This window comes from Ursus maritimus, unplaced genomic scaffold (genome assembly GCF_017311325.1).
Source record: "Ursus maritimus isolate PB19 unplaced genomic scaffold, ASM1731132v1 scaffold_20, whole genome shotgun sequence".
Taxonomy (NCBI): domain Eukaryota; kingdom Metazoa; phylum Chordata; class Mammalia; order Carnivora; family Ursidae; genus Ursus; species Ursus maritimus.
In genome coordinates, this window is record NW_024424453.1 from 1,217,850 (window position 1) to 1,237,167 (window position 19,318).

At 35.5% G+C, this 19,318-nt stretch overlaps 1 protein-coding gene across 1 annotated transcript in view; it reads left to right on the plus strand.

Moving 5' to 3' along the window:
• Window positions 1–18,615, plus strand: part of BCHE (butyrylcholinesterase) — a 57,509-nt gene extending 38,894 nt beyond the window's left edge. Inside the window, exons 3-4 of the mRNA XM_008692305.2 lie at window positions 11,683–11,849; window positions 18,222–18,615. Of these exons, the coding sequence (XP_008690527.1) occupies window positions 11,683–11,849; window positions 18,222–18,346 (292 nt within the window). The 3' untranslated portion in view covers window positions 18,347–18,615. The remainder of the gene's footprint in view (window positions 1–11,682; window positions 11,850–18,221) is intronic.
• The last annotated feature ends 703 nt before the right edge of the window (window positions 18,616–19,318 follow it).

Sequence of the window (19,318 nt, forward strand, 5' to 3'; positions counted from 1 at the left end):
CTGTCACTAGAAAACAGAAATATGTACAAAAATAATGCACTTTGACACTTGGAAATTAGGCAAGATACCTGGATGCACTTGTCAAGCTAATAAAAGAGAAAAGAAGAAAGAAAAGAAGGAAAGGAGGGAGGAAGGGAAGAAGAACAGGTTTCTGCTTCAAAGCTTCTGAACAGTGGAGAAACAATCAACAAAATTAAAAGGCAGAGTACGGAATGGGAGAAGATATTTGCAAATGACATGTCTGAAAAAGGGTTACTGTCCATAATATACAAAGAACTTACAAAACTCAACACCCAAACATGAATAATCCAATTAAAAGATGGGCAGAAGACATGAACAGACATTTCTCTAAAGAAGACGTACAGATGGCTAACAGACACATGAAAAGACACTCAGTATCACTGGTCATCAGGGAAATAGAAATCAAAACTACCACGAGATATCACCTCACACCTGTCAGAATGGCTAAAATCAACAATACACGAAACAACAAGTGCTGGTAAGGATGAGGGGAGCCCTCTTACACTGTTGGTGGGAATGCAAACTGGTGCAGTCACACTGGAAAACAGTATGGAGGTTCCCCAAAAAGTTAAAAATAGAACTAACGTATGACCCAGCAATTGCACTAGTAGGTATTTACCCAAAGGTTATAAAAATACTGATTCAAAGGGACACATGCACCCTAATGTTTATAGCAACGTGATCAACAATAGCCAAATTATGGAAAGAGCTCAAATGTCCATCGACCAATGAATGGATAAAGCAGAGGCAGTGTATCCATATAATGGAATGTTACTCAGCCATAAAGAAATAATGACCTCTTGTCATTTGCAACAACATGGATGTCGCTAGGAGTTATCATGCTAAGGAATAAGTCAGACAGAGAAAGACAAACACATATGAGTCAACTCATGTATGGAATTTAAGAAACAAACAGAGGGGAAAAAAGAGAGAGAGAGAGAGAGGCAAATCAAGAAACAGACTCCTAACCATAGAGAACAAACTGCTGGTTACCAGAGGGGAAAAGGGCTACGGGGAGGGGTGAAATAGGTGACGTGGATTAAGGAGGGCACTTGCTGTAATGAGCACCAGGGGATGTATGCAAGTGTCGTACACCTGAAAGGTGTATCTAAACTAACTGGAATTTAAATAAAAACTTTAAAAAAATGCTAAATAAATAAATAAATAAGGTGTAGCTAAACTAACTGGAATTTAAATAAAAACTTTAAAAAAATGCTAAATAAATAAATAAATAAATAAGGTGTATCTAAACTAACTGGAATTTAAATAAAAACTTTAAAAAATGCTAAATAAATAAATTAAATAAATCGGTCTAGGATTCAGCCCAGTTCATTTTCTGGAGCCCTGGAGGAGGCTAAACATTGCCTGGTTTTCCTCTTTAACTTTTCAGGTAATTAAGCAAATCCTTCTGTCCACAATGCAGAGGGCAGAAGACAGAATGATCTTCCAGACTGTGCAAGCTTTGTTCGCCCATCATACCATACTTTGCCCGGGATAGTAAAGATCTTAGAGATCTTTTGTTTGGCAACCTTCTGCCCTTTCAGCTGATGAGCAACCGAAGACCAGCAGCACAACCCGATTGCTAACCGGGAACTGCGCGTTGGGAACCGATTTATTCCCATGACTCTACCCAACGATTTCAGTGAAGTATTTGGGAGAGTGGGTTAAGTATAGCCACTTTGAAATACTAATTGAGGTGTAAACGTTCTTACAAAACAGAAAATGTGCTTTAAGTGGGCATCTCCTTCCTAGTTATGAACTTAGAAAATGAACACTACATCTCACCAGAGGTGAAAACGTGTAGGAAGATTCAGATGTGGATTAAAAGGAGAAACACGTTTGTGTGCATTGAAACATTTTTACTCCCCCTCCTTTTTTTCTTAGATATGATTGAGTTCAACAACAACGATTGATAACCAGGGCCAGGTTCTTCATTAGGGGTTAGTTAAAAAAAAAAAAAAAAAAGTTTTGACAAGGTTCCTGACACCAGGGAGCACTCAAGAAGTCTCCCTTTATATGCAATGTTCAGCATCTTGACTTGTAAAGAACATCCTTTAGACTGGATGTTTCTTTCTTACTTGCCAGGCATCCACTTTCATAGCACGTATCTAGCTGCGTTAGATCACAATTGGCCTTTGCTTATTGCCAGGGCTGAAACTTCAGCCCATCTTTTGCATACCTTCAGTTACAACAGTTGCTAATTATTCCCAAACTTAGAAGATGACCTGCAGCTAAGCATATCTTATTTCCCTAAAGGTATTTATTTAACGGAAATATAATCTGTTCCTTTTTATTAATGCTGAGTGAAAATAAATCTTTCTCTTTTTTTTCTTCCCTCAAAGGTTTAGCCCATTGATATGTTTTGCCTTTTGAGCAATTGGGTCACAGGATCAGTTTACATATTTCCTTTAGGATTCTTCTCCTTTCTTCCCTTCCTGTCTCTTCCCCATCTTCTGGTCTCTCCTTCTCCCATAAAGATCTGTATTCCTATTTCTCTGTGAGGTTAAGAATATATCCCAATCCACTACTTAAGAATGATGAAATAATAAAAAATTTAATAACCAACTTGACTATGGACTCTACCCATACAATAGATTTAGATGCAAGAAGTCGTTGTTGGAGCATTTCTGGATTACCAACGACTTCTCTGGTGTACTCATACAATCCTGCCCCCTGGGTACTCAGATTCCTGACTAGAAAAACAAGCCTGTTGAAGTAAGGAGGGAACTGAACAAACCAATGAACCTGGGGAATTGTTCTTCAATAATTACTTCTCTCATCTCCACAGTTTACAATGGAAATGTCAGGAGATGGAAGGAAGCAAATAACAAAAGTGAACTACATTTGCATATTTGCATTAAGTATAATTTAAATTGCAAATAATCCACTTAAAAAACGGTGTGCAACTACATTATTATACACCACATATTGCTTTAGTAACTAATATTTTTGCCCTTCTTGCGTACTGAGGAAAAACAATGCAATCATAAAAACCTTTCTAACAAACCACAGTGTGGCTAGAGGAGAGGCATAAATGAGCCTTGGAAAAGAGTCGAGTTTCAGTTTGTGAACAAAGCCTCCAAGAAACTCAAGCCTATCGTGACTCTCCCCAGCTGATGCAGGACTTTGACATCAAACATAGATACTTGAAGAATCAATGAGTTTTCAAGTTTTCGATCTGAGAGGAGTATTATTTACACGTCTTTTTTGTCATCCTTACACAGGAGAATAAAGTTAATTCCTCTCTTCTAATACTGTGAAAATTAGTATTCTACAACTGATACTGAATTCATCTAAAACATACCCAAAATTCTGAAGGCTGCTCACTTATTTTAGCAAGCATTCATTGAGCATATTCTTTCTGTGCAGGTTTATGATAGACGGTAAATGTGCAAAAGCAAATACTATGTGATTTGCTCTAAAGCTCAAAATATAGTGATTACCTATATAATTTGGCACCTTTATTGTGAGTTTCAATAGGATGATATAAATTAAATTTGTATGCGATATTTGTTCGATGATTTTAGTACCTCTAATATTCAAGTTGCAGATACACATTCACACACAGACACACAGACACACAGACACGCACACAATGTAGGGATTCAGATACACAGAAATATGCACGTGGGTGTGTTGATGGGCCTATATCTGCAAAGGAAAATTATTTACATGATACCATTTGTCTTTAAAGATTCATCTTAGAAGATGTAGGAAACTACATAAAGTTCAGTATAAGTTTTTTTTCTATTGTAGTATTTATGGCATTTTAGTGTAGATAGTTTTCTTTTTTTATTTTTTCATTATGTTCAGTTAGCCAACATACAGCACATCATTAGTTTGTGATGTAGTGTTCAACGATTCATTAGTTGCATATAACACCCAGCGCTCATCACCACACGTGCCCTCCTTAGTACCCATCACCCGGTTACCCCATCCTCCCACCCCCGCCCTCCTGTAACCCTCAGTTTGTTTCCCAGAGTCCAGAGTCTCTCAAGGTTTGTCTGCCTCTCTGATTTCTTCCCTTTTTATAAAACTAATCAATCAACCTAGGATATAGCCTTATAGGTTAAAATAGAGCCAGTATGATTGCTTTATTGAGAAAGCATTCATGAATTAATACTAAGTTGCTTGAGTAGAATTCAGTGGCTGTTTAGTTGGTTATATAAGTAAGAATAAATGTACAATTAATTTATTTAATTTTAGAAAGCTATCTTTGGGTAGGTTTTAAAGATTGAACTTAATTAAATGAAATTACCAATGGCACTTGGTCAAATTTATGAATATATTATAGTCACAGAAAATTCCTCTAGAAAGAATCGAAAACTGCGTCACAATGTATTTGATGTCTACGTGTATCCGAAGGTGTTTCCTGTGCACCGAGTGGTCTTGGGGGACAGTATTTTATTTATCCTTTGCTATTTACTAGCATCACTGTTTTACGTGTGTCTTCGTATTTTTCTAAAACAGATTATATTATAAATTCATATTCATCAACATATACTTAAATATGAGGAGAAAATTTGTTTACTATATGAAAATTGCTTTGTCTGTTCTTTATATATAAATGTCAAAATAATAGAGGCAACTTATGAAATTTTCACTGCTGCTACCACTACTAATCATGATACTAAATAAATGTCTCCTTTTAATTTTCTTTTTTGCTCCATTTTGTTCAATCGGTTCCTAATTTTTTCTAAGAATACTAAACCTGCACATCTCCCTTTTTAAATGTCCATCTTCTAGGCACAAGTTTATGCTATCTTATCAATGATTTTATTTAAATGTTAAACTATCATGGTAAAAAATAGTTTACATGCAAGGCACATGTTAAAAGTATCCCACAGTCTCTTACAGCCATATTAAAAACTTATTTGAAGAAGAATTTCATATTTTTTGGCTCCAAATATTGATTTTACTACAATTGGAGAAAAGGTCATCTTTGAAATATAATTTCCCATGTGGTGGTAGTTTTTAAATGTGAATATTTACTACAGTTAAAGGAAAATGAGATAACTTGAATTATCAGTTGTGATGTTTCTTATTTTTCTATTCATATTTCTTTCCTAAATACTCTGAGTCAGGCACAGTGTGATGGTTCGCATGGAGCTTACGCTTGTCTGAGTCCACTCTGGCTGCTCTAACAAAACAGCACAGACGTGGGAGTGTATAAACAACCTACATCTACTGCTCACAATTCTGGAGACGAGAGGTCCAAGATGTACTCACTACAGCATGGTCACCTTCTGGTGAGGACCCTCTTCCTAATTGATAGCCAGCTCCTTCTCACTGTGTCTTTACATGGTGGAAGGGACAAAGGATCCCTCTCGAGCCTCTTTGATAAAGGCACCAGTCCCATTCATGAGGGCCTGCCCTTATGGTGGAAGCATTTCCCAAAGGCTCTGGCTCCCGATACCATCGCCTTATTTTGGAAGCACACAAGCATTCAGACCATAGCACTCTGTAATAAGGGAAGAGGAAAATTTACAGTTAAAATCAATTTTGAATATTATTCAGCCATAAAAAATAATGAAATCTTGCCATTGGCAACAACATGGATGGAGGTAGAAATTATCATGCCAAGTGAAATAAGTCAGACAGAGAAAGACAAATACCATATGATTTCATTCATATGTGGAATTTAAGAAACAAATTTATGAACAAAGGGGGAAAAAGAGAAAGAGAGGGAAGCAAACCAAGAAACAGACTCTTAACTCTAGAGAACACAGGAGAGGTGAGGTGGGTGGGGGGATGGGTGAAATAGGTGATGGGGATTAAGGAGAGCACTTGCTGTGCTGAGCACCAGGTGATGTCTGCAAGTGTTAAATCACTGTATTTTACACCTGAAATTAATATTACCCTGTATGTAACTAATTGGAATTTAAATGAAAGCTTAAAGTAATTTTTTGAAATATGAGGAAATTAAGACTGGCTATTTTAATGGAGTCAGCAAGGAAGGCCTGTCTGAAGAGATGGTAGGAAGAGCACAGAGTAAGGAGCTACAGTCCGGGAAGGGACAGGTGCTGTGTATCCTATGAATTAATTTATTGTGTATATTTTTAATTAATTTATATATGCATATTTTTAAATGTCATTTCTGTACTGAAATTTGGAAATTGAATCACAATTTTGATGTTTCTGGGGAATACTACATTAGAGAGCTTGTGAATCCATTTGGAAGGCAGAGGTTCCCTCAGTAAAATAAAGGTTAGCCACTAAATTCCAACTGCCTACTTCCAGTCTGTATTTGGATCTCAAATTTCACATGTGAAGAATTGAATTCTCAATATTTTTCTTCAAACATGCTCTTACAGCAGTTTCTAGCTCAGTAATGGCAACTCCATTCATCCTTCCAATTTCTCAGGCCAGAATCCTTAGTGCCATCCCTGCCTTCTCTCTATTTCTACTCCATTGGCTAATTGCTAGAGCACTGTCTACCTTCAAAATACATTCAAGATCTGACCACTTCTCTCAATTTCTACTACTACCTCCCTGGTTCAAACAATCTAAATTATCATCTCTCACCTAAATTATTCCTGTAGTCTCCTAGCTGGTCTCCCTGCTTCTGGCCTTGGATTCTCTGTAGACTAGTCCCAGAATTCCAGCCAGATAGTCTTTTGAAAAATATTAAGTGAGATCTTGTCCTTTCTTTGTGCAAACCCTCCAATTACTTTTTTTTCTCACCGAGAGTAGACGTAAAAAGCTTATAAGGACCTCCAGGTCACTAAATAATGTGGCCTCCTATCACCTCTCCAGCCTAGCCTCAGACTACTCCCTCCCTGGCTGGCTCCACTCTAGCCACACTCTGTTACTCACTTTTCATGGAAAATTCCAGATGCTCATCTGTCTTATAGCCTTTGCTGTGTATTCCTTCTGTTGAAATGTTCTTCCTCCAAAACACTGTATAGCTCCCTCCTCTCCTCCTCCTCCAAGTTTCCACTTAAAAGTTCCTTTCCTATCAAATATTGCAGAGTTTCCCTACCCAGAGGTAGCCAAAATCAAGATTAAGGGTTCAGACCTTCAGACTTCCAAATTGGCTCAAGATTTCTGACACCATTTGCAAGTTCAAGGTCACCAGGGCCACCCTCACTTCAGCCTAGCTGGCTACAAATTCGAGATCCCTAAGAAATCCCTCAGATTTAATCATGTCTTCAAATGACTCACAGAACTTGGGAGGGTGCTATAAATACAATCATAATTTTTATATAATAAAAGGATATATAGCAGAACCCATCTGGGCGCCTGGGTAGCTCAGTCGGTTAAGCAACTGCCTTCTGCTCAGCTCATGATCCCAGGGTCCTGGGATCAAGTCCCACATCGGGCTCCTTCCTCAGCTGGGAGCCTGCTTGTCCCTCTGCCCCTCCCCACACTCGTGCTCTCTCTCTCACTCTCTCTTGCAAAAATAAATAAATAAAATCTTAAAAAAAAAAAGAACCTGTCAAAAGAAGATACATAAACAGGATTCCAAAGGTAAATCTTCTGTTAACCTCAGAGGTGCATTACCTTCAAGGCATTAATTGTGGCAATGTGCACATGGAGTATTGCTAGCCCAAGGAAGCTCCCCTGAGCTTGAGGCCCAGAGTGTTATTGTAGTTTTGTTATGTAGGCATAATTGATTAATTTTATTAGCCATTGTGGTTGAACTCAATCTTCAGTCCCCTCCCCTTCCTGGATGTCAGGTTGATATCTCCTGATTCATAGTCCCATCCTTCTAATCACATAGTTGATCTTTCTGGCATGACCGTTCCTTCCACAAGATCATCAGTGTGAGTAGGCCCCCCTGAGGCATACCTTTAGTAAAAGCCATCAGGTGCCCACCATGAGTCACCTTGTTAGCATAAATAATTAGATACGGTGCAAAATTCCAAAGATTTAGAGGTTACCTAGCAGGAACTATGGACAAAGGCCAATGAAATTCATAATTATACACTCTTTCACCACTGTCCCCTCTCTAGCAGCTCTTACTGTCTAACATATACATTTCCCTTATTTATCTTGTTTATCATCTGTCCTCCTCAAAGAAAGAAAACTATGACAGGCAAGAATTTCTATTTTTGTCTTTGTTGACTTTCTGTGACTTAAATAAGCCTGACATAGTATGCTCTAAATTAATGCTTGTTGAATGAATAGATTAATTTTGTTTTGCTAAATTCAGATTATCTTATAGCCCCTCTATTCCTTAAATTTAAATACAATTTTATTCAAGTGTGACCTGACATAGACTATAAATCTATGAATATTTGTATATTTAAGAAATTATCCAATATAATCTGTACTCCTTTAGCCCTCTCAGGACAATAAAATATTTCAGCTGGCCTTTCAATTTACAACTACTAGTTATGGCTTTATTTTATTAGATTGTAAGGCACGCTGAAACATATTCACTTAAAAATCATTGTATAGCTTTCTTAGACATCATTGTCTCTGAATTGTTATCAAAAAGAATCTTAATTCGTATGTTAGGATTAATAGACAATCTTGGGATTTATAATCCCAAGAAAACTTGATGCATGGAGCTGAATGAATACTATTTCTTCATATCAGGCATCCTGAGTCAATTAATGTCTTTATTATAAATCTGTTCATAAAATAAGATATCAAATCTGTGCTCAAATATCAATGGCAAGCAGGCCATTTCCTGAAATACAGATGTTAGGAAAATAGTCTGCCTTTTTGGTTAAATAAGCTATTTCTTAAAACTTCTCAAACCTACATAAGAGGGAAAGTGTAATGGATGATCTTTAGACCACTTTTGTATACCACAATGTAGAACAAAAATCTCATAGTAAAAATAGAGCAGAGCTTTTTCTATTTCATGGAAAATTTTAGGTATTATCCCTTCAAAGTCTTTATTTTGTGGCAAGAACAGGAAATACTTTTGAAAAATAACAGAGCCAAGTGTTTAAATATACCTTATAATTTTGAGATTAAAATTATTCAGTGTTTCAGAATTGTGTATCTGGAAAATGTGTTGTATTTCACAGTCTTTAATTGATACAGATAGAGAATTATATCTCTTGTTAAGTTTAAAAGTCTTTGAAGATTTCTTCAAATTTTACAGTAAAATGCTCCATCACTTCAATAGCTATTTCAATCACTTTTTGAAAACTATATCTGCATCCATAGGCAAAGGAATTTTATCATCTCTGAATTGCATTTTGGAATGTCCTGAGATATTTCATAGAACAAAGTTTGTCAAATGAACATGGGTAGTGCCAGTAGTGCTTTGCTCTTGAACTCAAGTACGAGTCAGCTTTTTCAAGTCACCATTTGCAGAAGCCAGAAATGAATGAGCAGTTAAAATGGTGTCATAAGTTAATTAGAGTGGAATTAGGAGGAAAGTGGGCAATTTAGGAACATAAGAACTGCTGTACCGAATCAGACCAATGTTTCTCTTGGTTTAATATCCAGCCTCCAGCAGCTGTACTTGTTAGTTTCTAAAGCTTTAAAAGAAAGGGAGAAGACTACATAATTCACCTGGACAAGTGTGCCATCTGTGATCTGGACAAATTTTCTTCATGACCTCTCTCAAATAATACCCTAAAAGCAGGAGGTTTCAATCCTGTTATGATATTTGTTTAGCTTGAATAGCTCTGGTTATTAATAGTTCTTTTTTAATCATCCAATTCGTACATAAAACCAACTAGTCCATCAAGAAACTATTTATCTTCAAAGCTCCTGAATTCATGGTTGAATATGTCTGCTTCTATGATAAAATAGGAATTTGTGGTGTTTATATGATACAAGCTCTTGATGGCAAAGTCTGCTCTGGACAACCATACTCAATGAATGCCTGCTTCTTTCTCCAGAATCTACTGGGTTCACAGGCTTGTGGCCAAAAGAAATCTCGTATCTGCTGTCACTACTCCCAACTTTCTATCTGTTACCAATCTACAGAGCTATTTGAAAGATGAAGAAATCTGTGGGCTGAACTTTTAGAAAAGTTCAGCTGGAGTTTTTCTTACATGATTTTGCTTAAGATAGAATGAATCCAAGAGAGAGGAATGAATTACTTACCCTTACCACTTTAGTCTTCTTTTATGATAGAAGTACCTGTGACTACTTTGTAAGTTTCTTGGTTATTCGGGATAACCTCCAGGTCAATATGCCTAAAATGTTATGTTCAAAATAAACCATTTAGTCAAAAATCCCTCAAGAATAGTAAAGGTCTACAGTTATAGTCTAAACCATTTTCCTAGGCTGTCAGATCTTCATGTGACACTAATATCCTAAAGGCATAACTCCAATAGGATCTCCTCTATTCTATATTCCAAGAAAACTAGTTTTTTCATTGTGTTTTGACCTAAGATGAGCACTCATTATTTAGAACGATGTAATTCTGTTCCCTTTCTCTAGCTTTCCCAACTTCTCTTTCTGGTTCAGTTCCTTATTTGCTCTCCTTACTTCAGCTAGAAGCTCTTTCCTTCAGGTAATTTCTTTTCAAACATATGGTGATTGTTCCCTTTTCTGACAATTTGTGTTCCTTTGTTTATGTTTGGTTTAAGCTACCATATAGTGGTTCTTTTTTTTTTTTTTTCATGAATATTCTTCCTTGTAAATGTCCTGGGGGAAACTATGTTTCCCATGTTTATTTGTATTTCCAGATCCTAGAGCAGTATTTAACTCATAATCATAGTGTAGAAATTATTAAAGGGAAATCTATAGAATCACCGGTGACTAAACTCATTGGAGCCACTTGCAAACTGTTTAGTCTTTGAGTTTGTGTTTCTGTGATCTAGGTAAGACCATATTATTGAGTGCTACGAAGCTGTAAACAAACCCCAATCTATACATTTCTAAAAAAAAAAAAAAATAGAATCAAGTGTTATTGATGTAAAAATCACAGTGAAAGATGTGGGAAATATCAGCACAAAAAGAGAATATGAGAAAGAGAATCTGAATTGACCCAGCCCATGCCCTTGGGAAATGAAGGGATTCCAAGCTTGATAGCTGGGGAAAAGGCAAGGGAGTGAAATAGAGGGGGGAGTACTAAGGAACTGTCCTTAATTCCAGTGGGTTGACTCATGCAAAGACTATCTTGAGAGTAGGCTTGGAAATATGGGTGGCACCATGTTTGTTAAATCTATCTGAACCCATTGCGGAATTATTGAAACATTTTCCATTGGTGAGCAGATCTACAAGAATGTAAGATCAACTTAAAAGTGAGACCGAAGGCAGTTTCCTGTAGTAGTGAAGTTATTGCATAATAGGATGGGTGACCAGTCACAAACTCAGGCAGTAATGACAAGAACAGATAGAACGACATGGATGCAAGATACTGAGTGTATGGTTTTAATGTTCACTGTGAGAAGATTGGGTCTGAGGTAAAGGAAGAAAAGGAAACAAATGGAACACTGCCCCTTCGAGCATGTTTAAGTGTGAAGAAAACATTAGCATTCTTGAAACAAAATATTTTTTTCTCCTGTATGTTAAGCAGAAATGCATGTAAATGCTACTCTTTAAATTTTAATTCCTACACTTTTAATTTAGCGCTTCAAGTTGCTGAAAACATTCCACCCAGTTAATTTTTACTTGACATCATCAAAACAGGTCCACGTTTTTTCTGATTTTTTAAGAGCTGTTGTTGGTTTTTGAGAACAATATTCTTTCTATCTAACAATGATTTCAGTAGAACTATAATGTCTCTCTTTAATTTTTTAGAAATCCAGATGGAACCCAGAATAATAACACAAGATGGCCTGTCTTCAAAAACACTGACCAAAAATATTTAACCTTGAATACAGAGTCACCAAGAGTACACACTAAACTACGTGCTCAACAATGTCGATTCTGGACACTATTTTTTCCCAAAATCTTGGAAATGACAGGTGTGTGGTTTTTTTTTTTTTTTTTTAGTATTTGGTCAAATAACCGGTTGTGGTTTACAGAAAAGGGAGAAAAGGTAGACTATGTAAGACACAGTGATGGTGCTGCTCTGGGAATTTACAATTACTTGATTCCACTGAGTACATTACTTTCACAACTTTCTTCCAGCAAGTTTAGATATGGTTGAGGGTTTCCTGTATGAGCAGCCCTTTAGTAGTAAAATTAAGAAAACAAAGTAGAGTTTTTCCCCTAGAAGAACATAAAACCTAGTAGTGGAACTAAAATAGGCACTACTTTCTATTCAGCTCATCTTTGTGGAATTAATTAATGGATAAAGGATTAAATAAATATATAAATTAAACAATGTATCAAACTAAAAATATAAATAAAATATAGAAAGAATATAATTTATACTCAAAGAGAGGTAAAAGCAAATTTATTGATAAATAGAATTCTTGATTTCTAAGGGAAAAGAACCCTCCAGAATTTAAATAATTAAAAACACAATCCAAATATTTCTAAATACTCTGAGCTTGGAGATATTTATCATGAACACACACATATATTACACAATACAATGAACAGTAATTTAGTTAACTAATCTTTAGGAAGGGATTCTATAAGCTTTCTTAAGGAAATAGTAGGAAAATTGGTTCAGATTATCGTGTTATTTCAAAATTCATTAGTAAGAAAATATTTAAATCAAGTTGAAGGATCAGTTTGAATGATTGCCTCTTCTGTGAGGAAAACGACATACATATCTCATTCACTTGCCAGTTTTAAAATGCCCAGCTGTTTCTAACCCATGTGACTCCTCAGGCCTTGATTTTTCAAGTAAAAGTAATTGACTTCAACCATCAGACATATTGCTGCCCAGTTTCCTTAGACTTTAGCACTCTGTTCATCATAATACTCTGTGATTTGGGGGCTGTGTTAGATATCACAATAGAGTAGATGCTTTAGTTCCTGTTCAGAGAGGTTGGGGGTTAGTTTCAGGCAAACATGGGCATCTCAGAGCTATATTTGATTGTTTATTATGCTTTTTAATTATCAGACATTACTCACCAAAATTATAATTATGTACTCCATCTGTTTGGGAGATGTTTCTGATATACCAGTGCTCTGTGTATTACCAAATGTTCTGTGACATAATATATATCCAGAGATGGGTTTCTTCATCCCTTGGCAAAGCTACAGAGCTGCCCTTGTGTCCTCCGGGTGTGAATAACAATGAGGTAACGTGTTTAGTCTGCCAAGAGACCAAAAGAGGTACCATTGAATATAGCACAGACTACCCGTTCTTAATCTTTACTTAAAATATCTTTAAATGAGAAGATCCTAACTGAGGGACAATGTGAAGGGGTGGGGAAGATTTTAAATCACTAACTTATTCCAAGCCAATCTGATTTGTTCTGGTTCAAGCTTCCGTGATCTGTGGAATTTATTTGTTGATAGAATGAAATTTAAGTATCAGCAATTTTTGAAGATGTACTTCAAAATCTCTATCTCTAATGCTCAACTGCCATAAAGCAGTTTGAATAAACAAACTCCTAAATTTTTGGCTAGCTGCCACTCCTTCCTGTGCAGTGCTGAACCACTTTCCAGTTTGAGCAACACTGAGCTGTATGCAAATAGCAGGCCTTGCTCTGGATTAGTACCGTGCCGTGCTCTGGGATTGTTCCAAAGCACCTTAAAAACATTATTTTATGCTTTAACAGTTTTTCAAATAATTCCCCCAAAAACGTTATATTAAATATATTTTCTAACAAGTAAAGTAAATGCATGATAAGATTGTTGTAACATCAACATCCTCGTTAATAATCAAAAATGTTTTACAATTAAACAGAACCAGTTTGAAGTTATGTGTTTTTAGGTTTTACAAATGAATAATGTAGAGTGACATGTTCTCACCATATTTTGTGCATTTCAAGGTGCAAAACCTCACACATTTCAGTATTCGATATTTTGAAAATTGGAGTTATTCACATGACCTGGGCTGAAGTTCCTATGGAAATACTATGTTTTTAAAAAAGCAGCTCTACGTGCAAAGGAAAATTTGGAAGGAAAACTATTGACTGAGTTTCTTAAAGGTAGAAATGCTTACCTCACTCAAGACGGAAACCCAATGAGATTTATAAGTACCACTTGAGCAGTAGTTTACATTTGAGCAATAAATGTTCTCAAATAAAATGAGCCTTAAAACTTGTTCAAACACAGGAATTCTAGCGCGTAAGGTGCAGACTATACTTCAGCATTCGCCCGTGTCATTAGGGTGTGCACCTGCAAGAAATAAAACGTTCAGTGTTCTTTTAAATGTTTACAAATGCAAAATTTTCTCTAGAAAATGTAACTGCACAATATTTCACAATTGTTTGAAAAAGAAAGAAAAAGAAATAGAGAAATGACCCATTCAATTTCAATAGGATATCAATATTTCTCACTAAAAGTGGAAGAGTAAATTTACTTAAAGGAAAAACCACTTTGACCTTCAAATCCTCCAATAGAGAAAAATATTAAATCCAGTGGTTTTTCCTTTGTTTCATTTTTAAAATACAGGCATACATCAAAGATATTGCCAGTTTGGTTCCAGACCACCACAGTAAAGCAAATATGGCAATTTAGTGAGTCACTGAATTTTTTGCTTTCCCAATGCATATAAAATTATATTTACATGATGCTGTAGTCTGTTAAGTGTGCAGCACTATGATTTATGTCTAAACAAATCATGCACACATGTTAATTTAAAAATACTTTATTGCTAAAAATGCTAACCGTCATCACAGCTTTCAGTGAGTCGTAATCTTCCTGCTGGTGGAGGGTCCTGCCTCAAACGTTCGTGGCTGCCGACTGACCAGGGCTGAAGGCTGCTGAAGGCTGAGGTGGCTGTGGCAATTTCTTCAAATACAACAATAGAGGTCGCACATCGAGCGACTCTTCCTTTCACGAATGCTTTCGCTGTAGCTTGTGATACTTTTTGATAGCATCCGACCCACAGTGGAACTTCTTTCAGAGCTGGGGTCAATCCTTTTAAACCCGACTGCTGCTCTATCAAGAGTTTATGTAATATCCTAAAATCTCTGTTGTCATTTCAACGATCTTCACGGCATCTTCACCAGGAGTAGATTGCAGCTCAAGAAACCACTTTCTTTGCTCATCCGAAGGATGAGACTCCTCATCCTTTAAAGTTTTATCACGACATCGCAGCAATTCGAACATAATAACAATGAGAATATTGAAATACTGCAAGAATCACCCAAGTGTGACACAGAGACATGAAGTGAGCAAATGCTGTCAAAAAAAGTTGTGTGGATGGACTTACTCGGTGCAGGGTGGCCACCAACTTTCAGTTTCTAAAAAATGCAGTATCTGCAAAGCACGGTACAGCGAAGTGCAATGGAGAAGGTGCCCTGTATGCCAAGTCTTCACCAAGCTTCTCATCCCACGCTCAGAGTCATAACAGGACAACGAATGCGTTTCTGGTCCGCACATAGAGAATTATGCACTCCGCGGTAACTTTAATAGTTGGGTAACAAACAGGAAAATAAGCAAGTAATGGGAACAAAAGAGATTTTCAATGAAATCTCAAAGTACATGAATTATTTTTTATTGTAATGATTAGCACAATTCAATATCCAATTTAATCTTTTCTTCTAACTTTACCTCTGTGAATAATTTTGAGTTGACTCCTGTATTCTTTCTCAACACCTCAGACTTGATTCAATAGACTCTGCTCTGGTGAAATGTTGCTCTTGTTCTTTTTTCATCAACAAGACAAGAAGTAGCCTTATTAGTATTACTCATTCTGTAGGGAAGAAAGCCTGACTTTTTCTTTTTTCCAAATGAGCCAACAATGTGGACAAATCAAAGATCACAAAAGTCCTGGAAAAGTGGTGTCAATATGTTTATGGACTACTGGCATCGATCTAGCTGCACATGGATTCAATAGGGAGCGGAGAATAAATTTTTGTAAGAGGGCAGTAAACTCATTAGTGCTCCCAGTAGGCGGACAGAGCTTGGTTTCATAATGGACACACCACTCGATTTATCCTTCACAGTCGCACTGCAAAATAGTGATCGCCAACCCCACTGACAGTTGGAAAACTAGTTTCAAAAGTTAAGAATTTTTTCTATGTCACTAATACAGTAAGTGGTCAAGCTGGGATTTAACCCATGTCACTCCAAAGCCTACATGATGTCCTTCTTTTCACATTCTAGTACCTTGCTAACTGCAAAACAAATAGATCTGCATCTCACAGATTATAAATCTATAGTCGTGTAAGTAGTATTCCAGTATGGAGGAAGAGAAGTAAGGGGAAGAAAAAAAAACTTCTAAATTTGGTTTTGATTTATGTCATGGGACTCAAAATTTTTCTTATCTTTTCACCGTGGTGTATTCAGTTCTGGGTTGTATTAGAAAATAATCAAATGTTTCATATTTTATTGTTTCAATCAATGTTCGTTTTTTTTTTTTTTTAAAGATTTTTATTTATTTATTTGACAGAGAGAGAGGCCGTGAGAGAAGGAACACAGTGGGGGGGGCAGGGTGGGAGAGGGAGAAGCAGGCTTCCCACTGAGCAGGGAGCCCAATGGGGCTTGATCCTAGAACGCTGGGAAGGCAGCTGAAGGCAGACGCTTAACAACTGAGCCACCCAGGTGCCCCAATGTTTGGTATTATTAAAGAAAAAATTACTCAGGTCTTCAAAGCAAAGTATTTCAATACGCTAAATTGTATAGTGTTTGATTATGATACACAAGGAAATAAATTTACATTTATATGAATCAATGAATTTGGTATCATTCTATGCACAAGAAAAGAAAAATCAAACCTAAGACCTTTTCTCTGAGTAATAAAATTCATGGTGTAAGTGGTGGATTACCATTCATTTATTTGTTATATCAAAGAGTTTGTTCTTTCTGAACTTTAGAGCCCTTATTTAGCATAACATTAAAAAAACATTTAATTATAAAAAATACCATAAGAGTGGATCATTTGGTATGCTATTTAATGTCTTTCACATCTAATGTTTTTTAGAAAAGTTCTATTATTCACAAAATAAGTATAGTCATTGACCTTCTAAAAGCCATTTTTAAAATGGGACATTTTTGTATATATTCTCAAATATTTGTCTAAAGTCCAAGCAGTATGAAAATTTCAAACTTACATATATCCTAAATTACAGAGGATATTTTAATAACTGTATAAATGTTTTAAATATTTTGATTTTCATATAAACTGAAAATGAATCCCTGAATGTGCTCCATTTTTAATAGTATGAATGAAAAGACACATTTTCATGTATAATGTAGTAAGCTCATATGAACTGTCTTCTCCAAATTAGTATCTTACAGAGTTATAATTAATTTTAAAAATTCCTAACTATAAAGTATATATTTAAAAAATTGTCAAGTCCTTATTTTCAGGATAGCTGAAATAATGTAAAATGTTTTTTAATTCAATGACTAGAGCACAGCATCTTAAAAGTTTAAAAAGTAGGAGAACTACAAATGTGTAAAATACTAATAGAGTTAAGTAATTTAAACCACCTGGCTTTATCATATGTATTTATATTAGGAACATAGATACATGATTTTAGAGGTTTGCAATTTAAGAGTTTCTAATCTTCACAACTTTGTTCTTTAGTGTAATACATTTTCAAATAAATCAAGATTTCAAGGTGCTTGTAGTACATAGACCATTTTTGGTTCATTGCCTCACATTATTTCCGGCATAAACACTCCCCTCCTCTGACACATGCATACACTTTGCAAACTACTGGAAAGCAGAGATTGTTTTAGTCATCATTCTAATTTGCAAAGCAATTAATAAACTGCTTTCATTTAGTAGCTTCCATAAACTGCTTTCAATGAGTATGCATTGTTTGGAATTCAAGTATACTGATACAGAGTGAGAGTAAAATCTATATGGAGTGTCAATTACAAAGTTACCCTTAGGCATTAAAAATATACATAAACATTTCAACAGAAGAAAGTCTGCTATATAATTATATATGTAAATGAGATGCATTACATGAGATTTCTGTTATGCATACGAGTTCAAGAAAAGATAATATCTATATATCTTCTTAGAAACTAAAGTAAATATATGTTACGTAATATAATTAGAAGTGATATATCAATTCATTTTCACATTTTTATGGTATACGCAACTTATATATTATTTGCATTTTTGTATAATGTATAAAATTTTATTAAAAGCTTTCCAGGTAGTGAAAGAAGCTGATAATAAATACTGAAAAATTAAAAATTACTGTGTAGTATACTTGGAGAAAATGGCATCTGTAATCAAAATTATTTTTCAATTAATGTAAACAGATTAAAATTTAGATTAACACAACTTTTTCCATGTTTTACAGGAAACATTGATGAAGCAGAACGAGAATGGAGAGCAGGATTCTATCGCTGGAACAATTACATGATGGACTGGAAAAATCAATTTAACGATTATACTAGCAAGAAAGAGAGTTGTGCGGGTCTCTAATTAATAGATTTACCCTTTATAGAATGTTCATTTTCCTGTAGATCAAGGTAAAAATATCAGTGGCTCTCTTACATACCTAGTAAGAAAGCCATTATACAGCTGAAACAAAAATGCCAGAAGGATAATATCGATTCCTCACATCTTCCACTTAGTACCGTACCTAGCATTTCAAAACCCAAATGGCTCGAACATGTTTAATTAAATTTCACAATATAAAGTTTGGCAATTAATTATATGCATATTAAAATGATTTGCAGCTTCAAACTCTCTTTCCTGAGTAACTTTTTGATTTTTTTTCTCCTTAAAAATACCTGTATTCTACTTTTAGTTGTTTATTTTCATTACCACTCATAAAAAGGTGTCTTTTTAAAAGGAACTAGGTCTTGGAACACTGGACACTAATTTACAATACTATTTCCTTTAAGTAATTTATGAATTTAATGTCAACATGGGATATTAAAACAAACACAGAAAATAATTGGTTCCCTTGGTTTTTTATATGAAGGCAAGAGGGAATCTTAAAGTAAAAGGCTTGGTCACTTTGAAACAATGACTAAAACAAAATGTTGCTCCCAAGAGACAAAACATAAAAGAATATAATTATTTCTGGTTTTATTTTTTAAAGTGTATACACTCCGAGTCCTCAAATTCTATTCCTCATTCTTTCAACTCTAGCCCTTCCCCACCTCCCCACTCCCTGACTCTCTCCTATAGGTGTGCATCTGTAAATTACTCTTCCTGTAACTCAAAATAAAATGTGCAGATGAACAGAAGTCTAAAGTCAGAAGTCATACACCATCTGGGATAGGGGAACTCTCGCGTGGACCTAAAAATATTAGGATTTTAATAGAGAAATTGTTTAATTCCAGGAAAGAAATTGTTATACTTTCTGCGGATAAATATTACTTTTACAATTTAAAAAATTACAAAGCTGCATTTACTAACTGTCATGGCAACTAAACACATCCATTG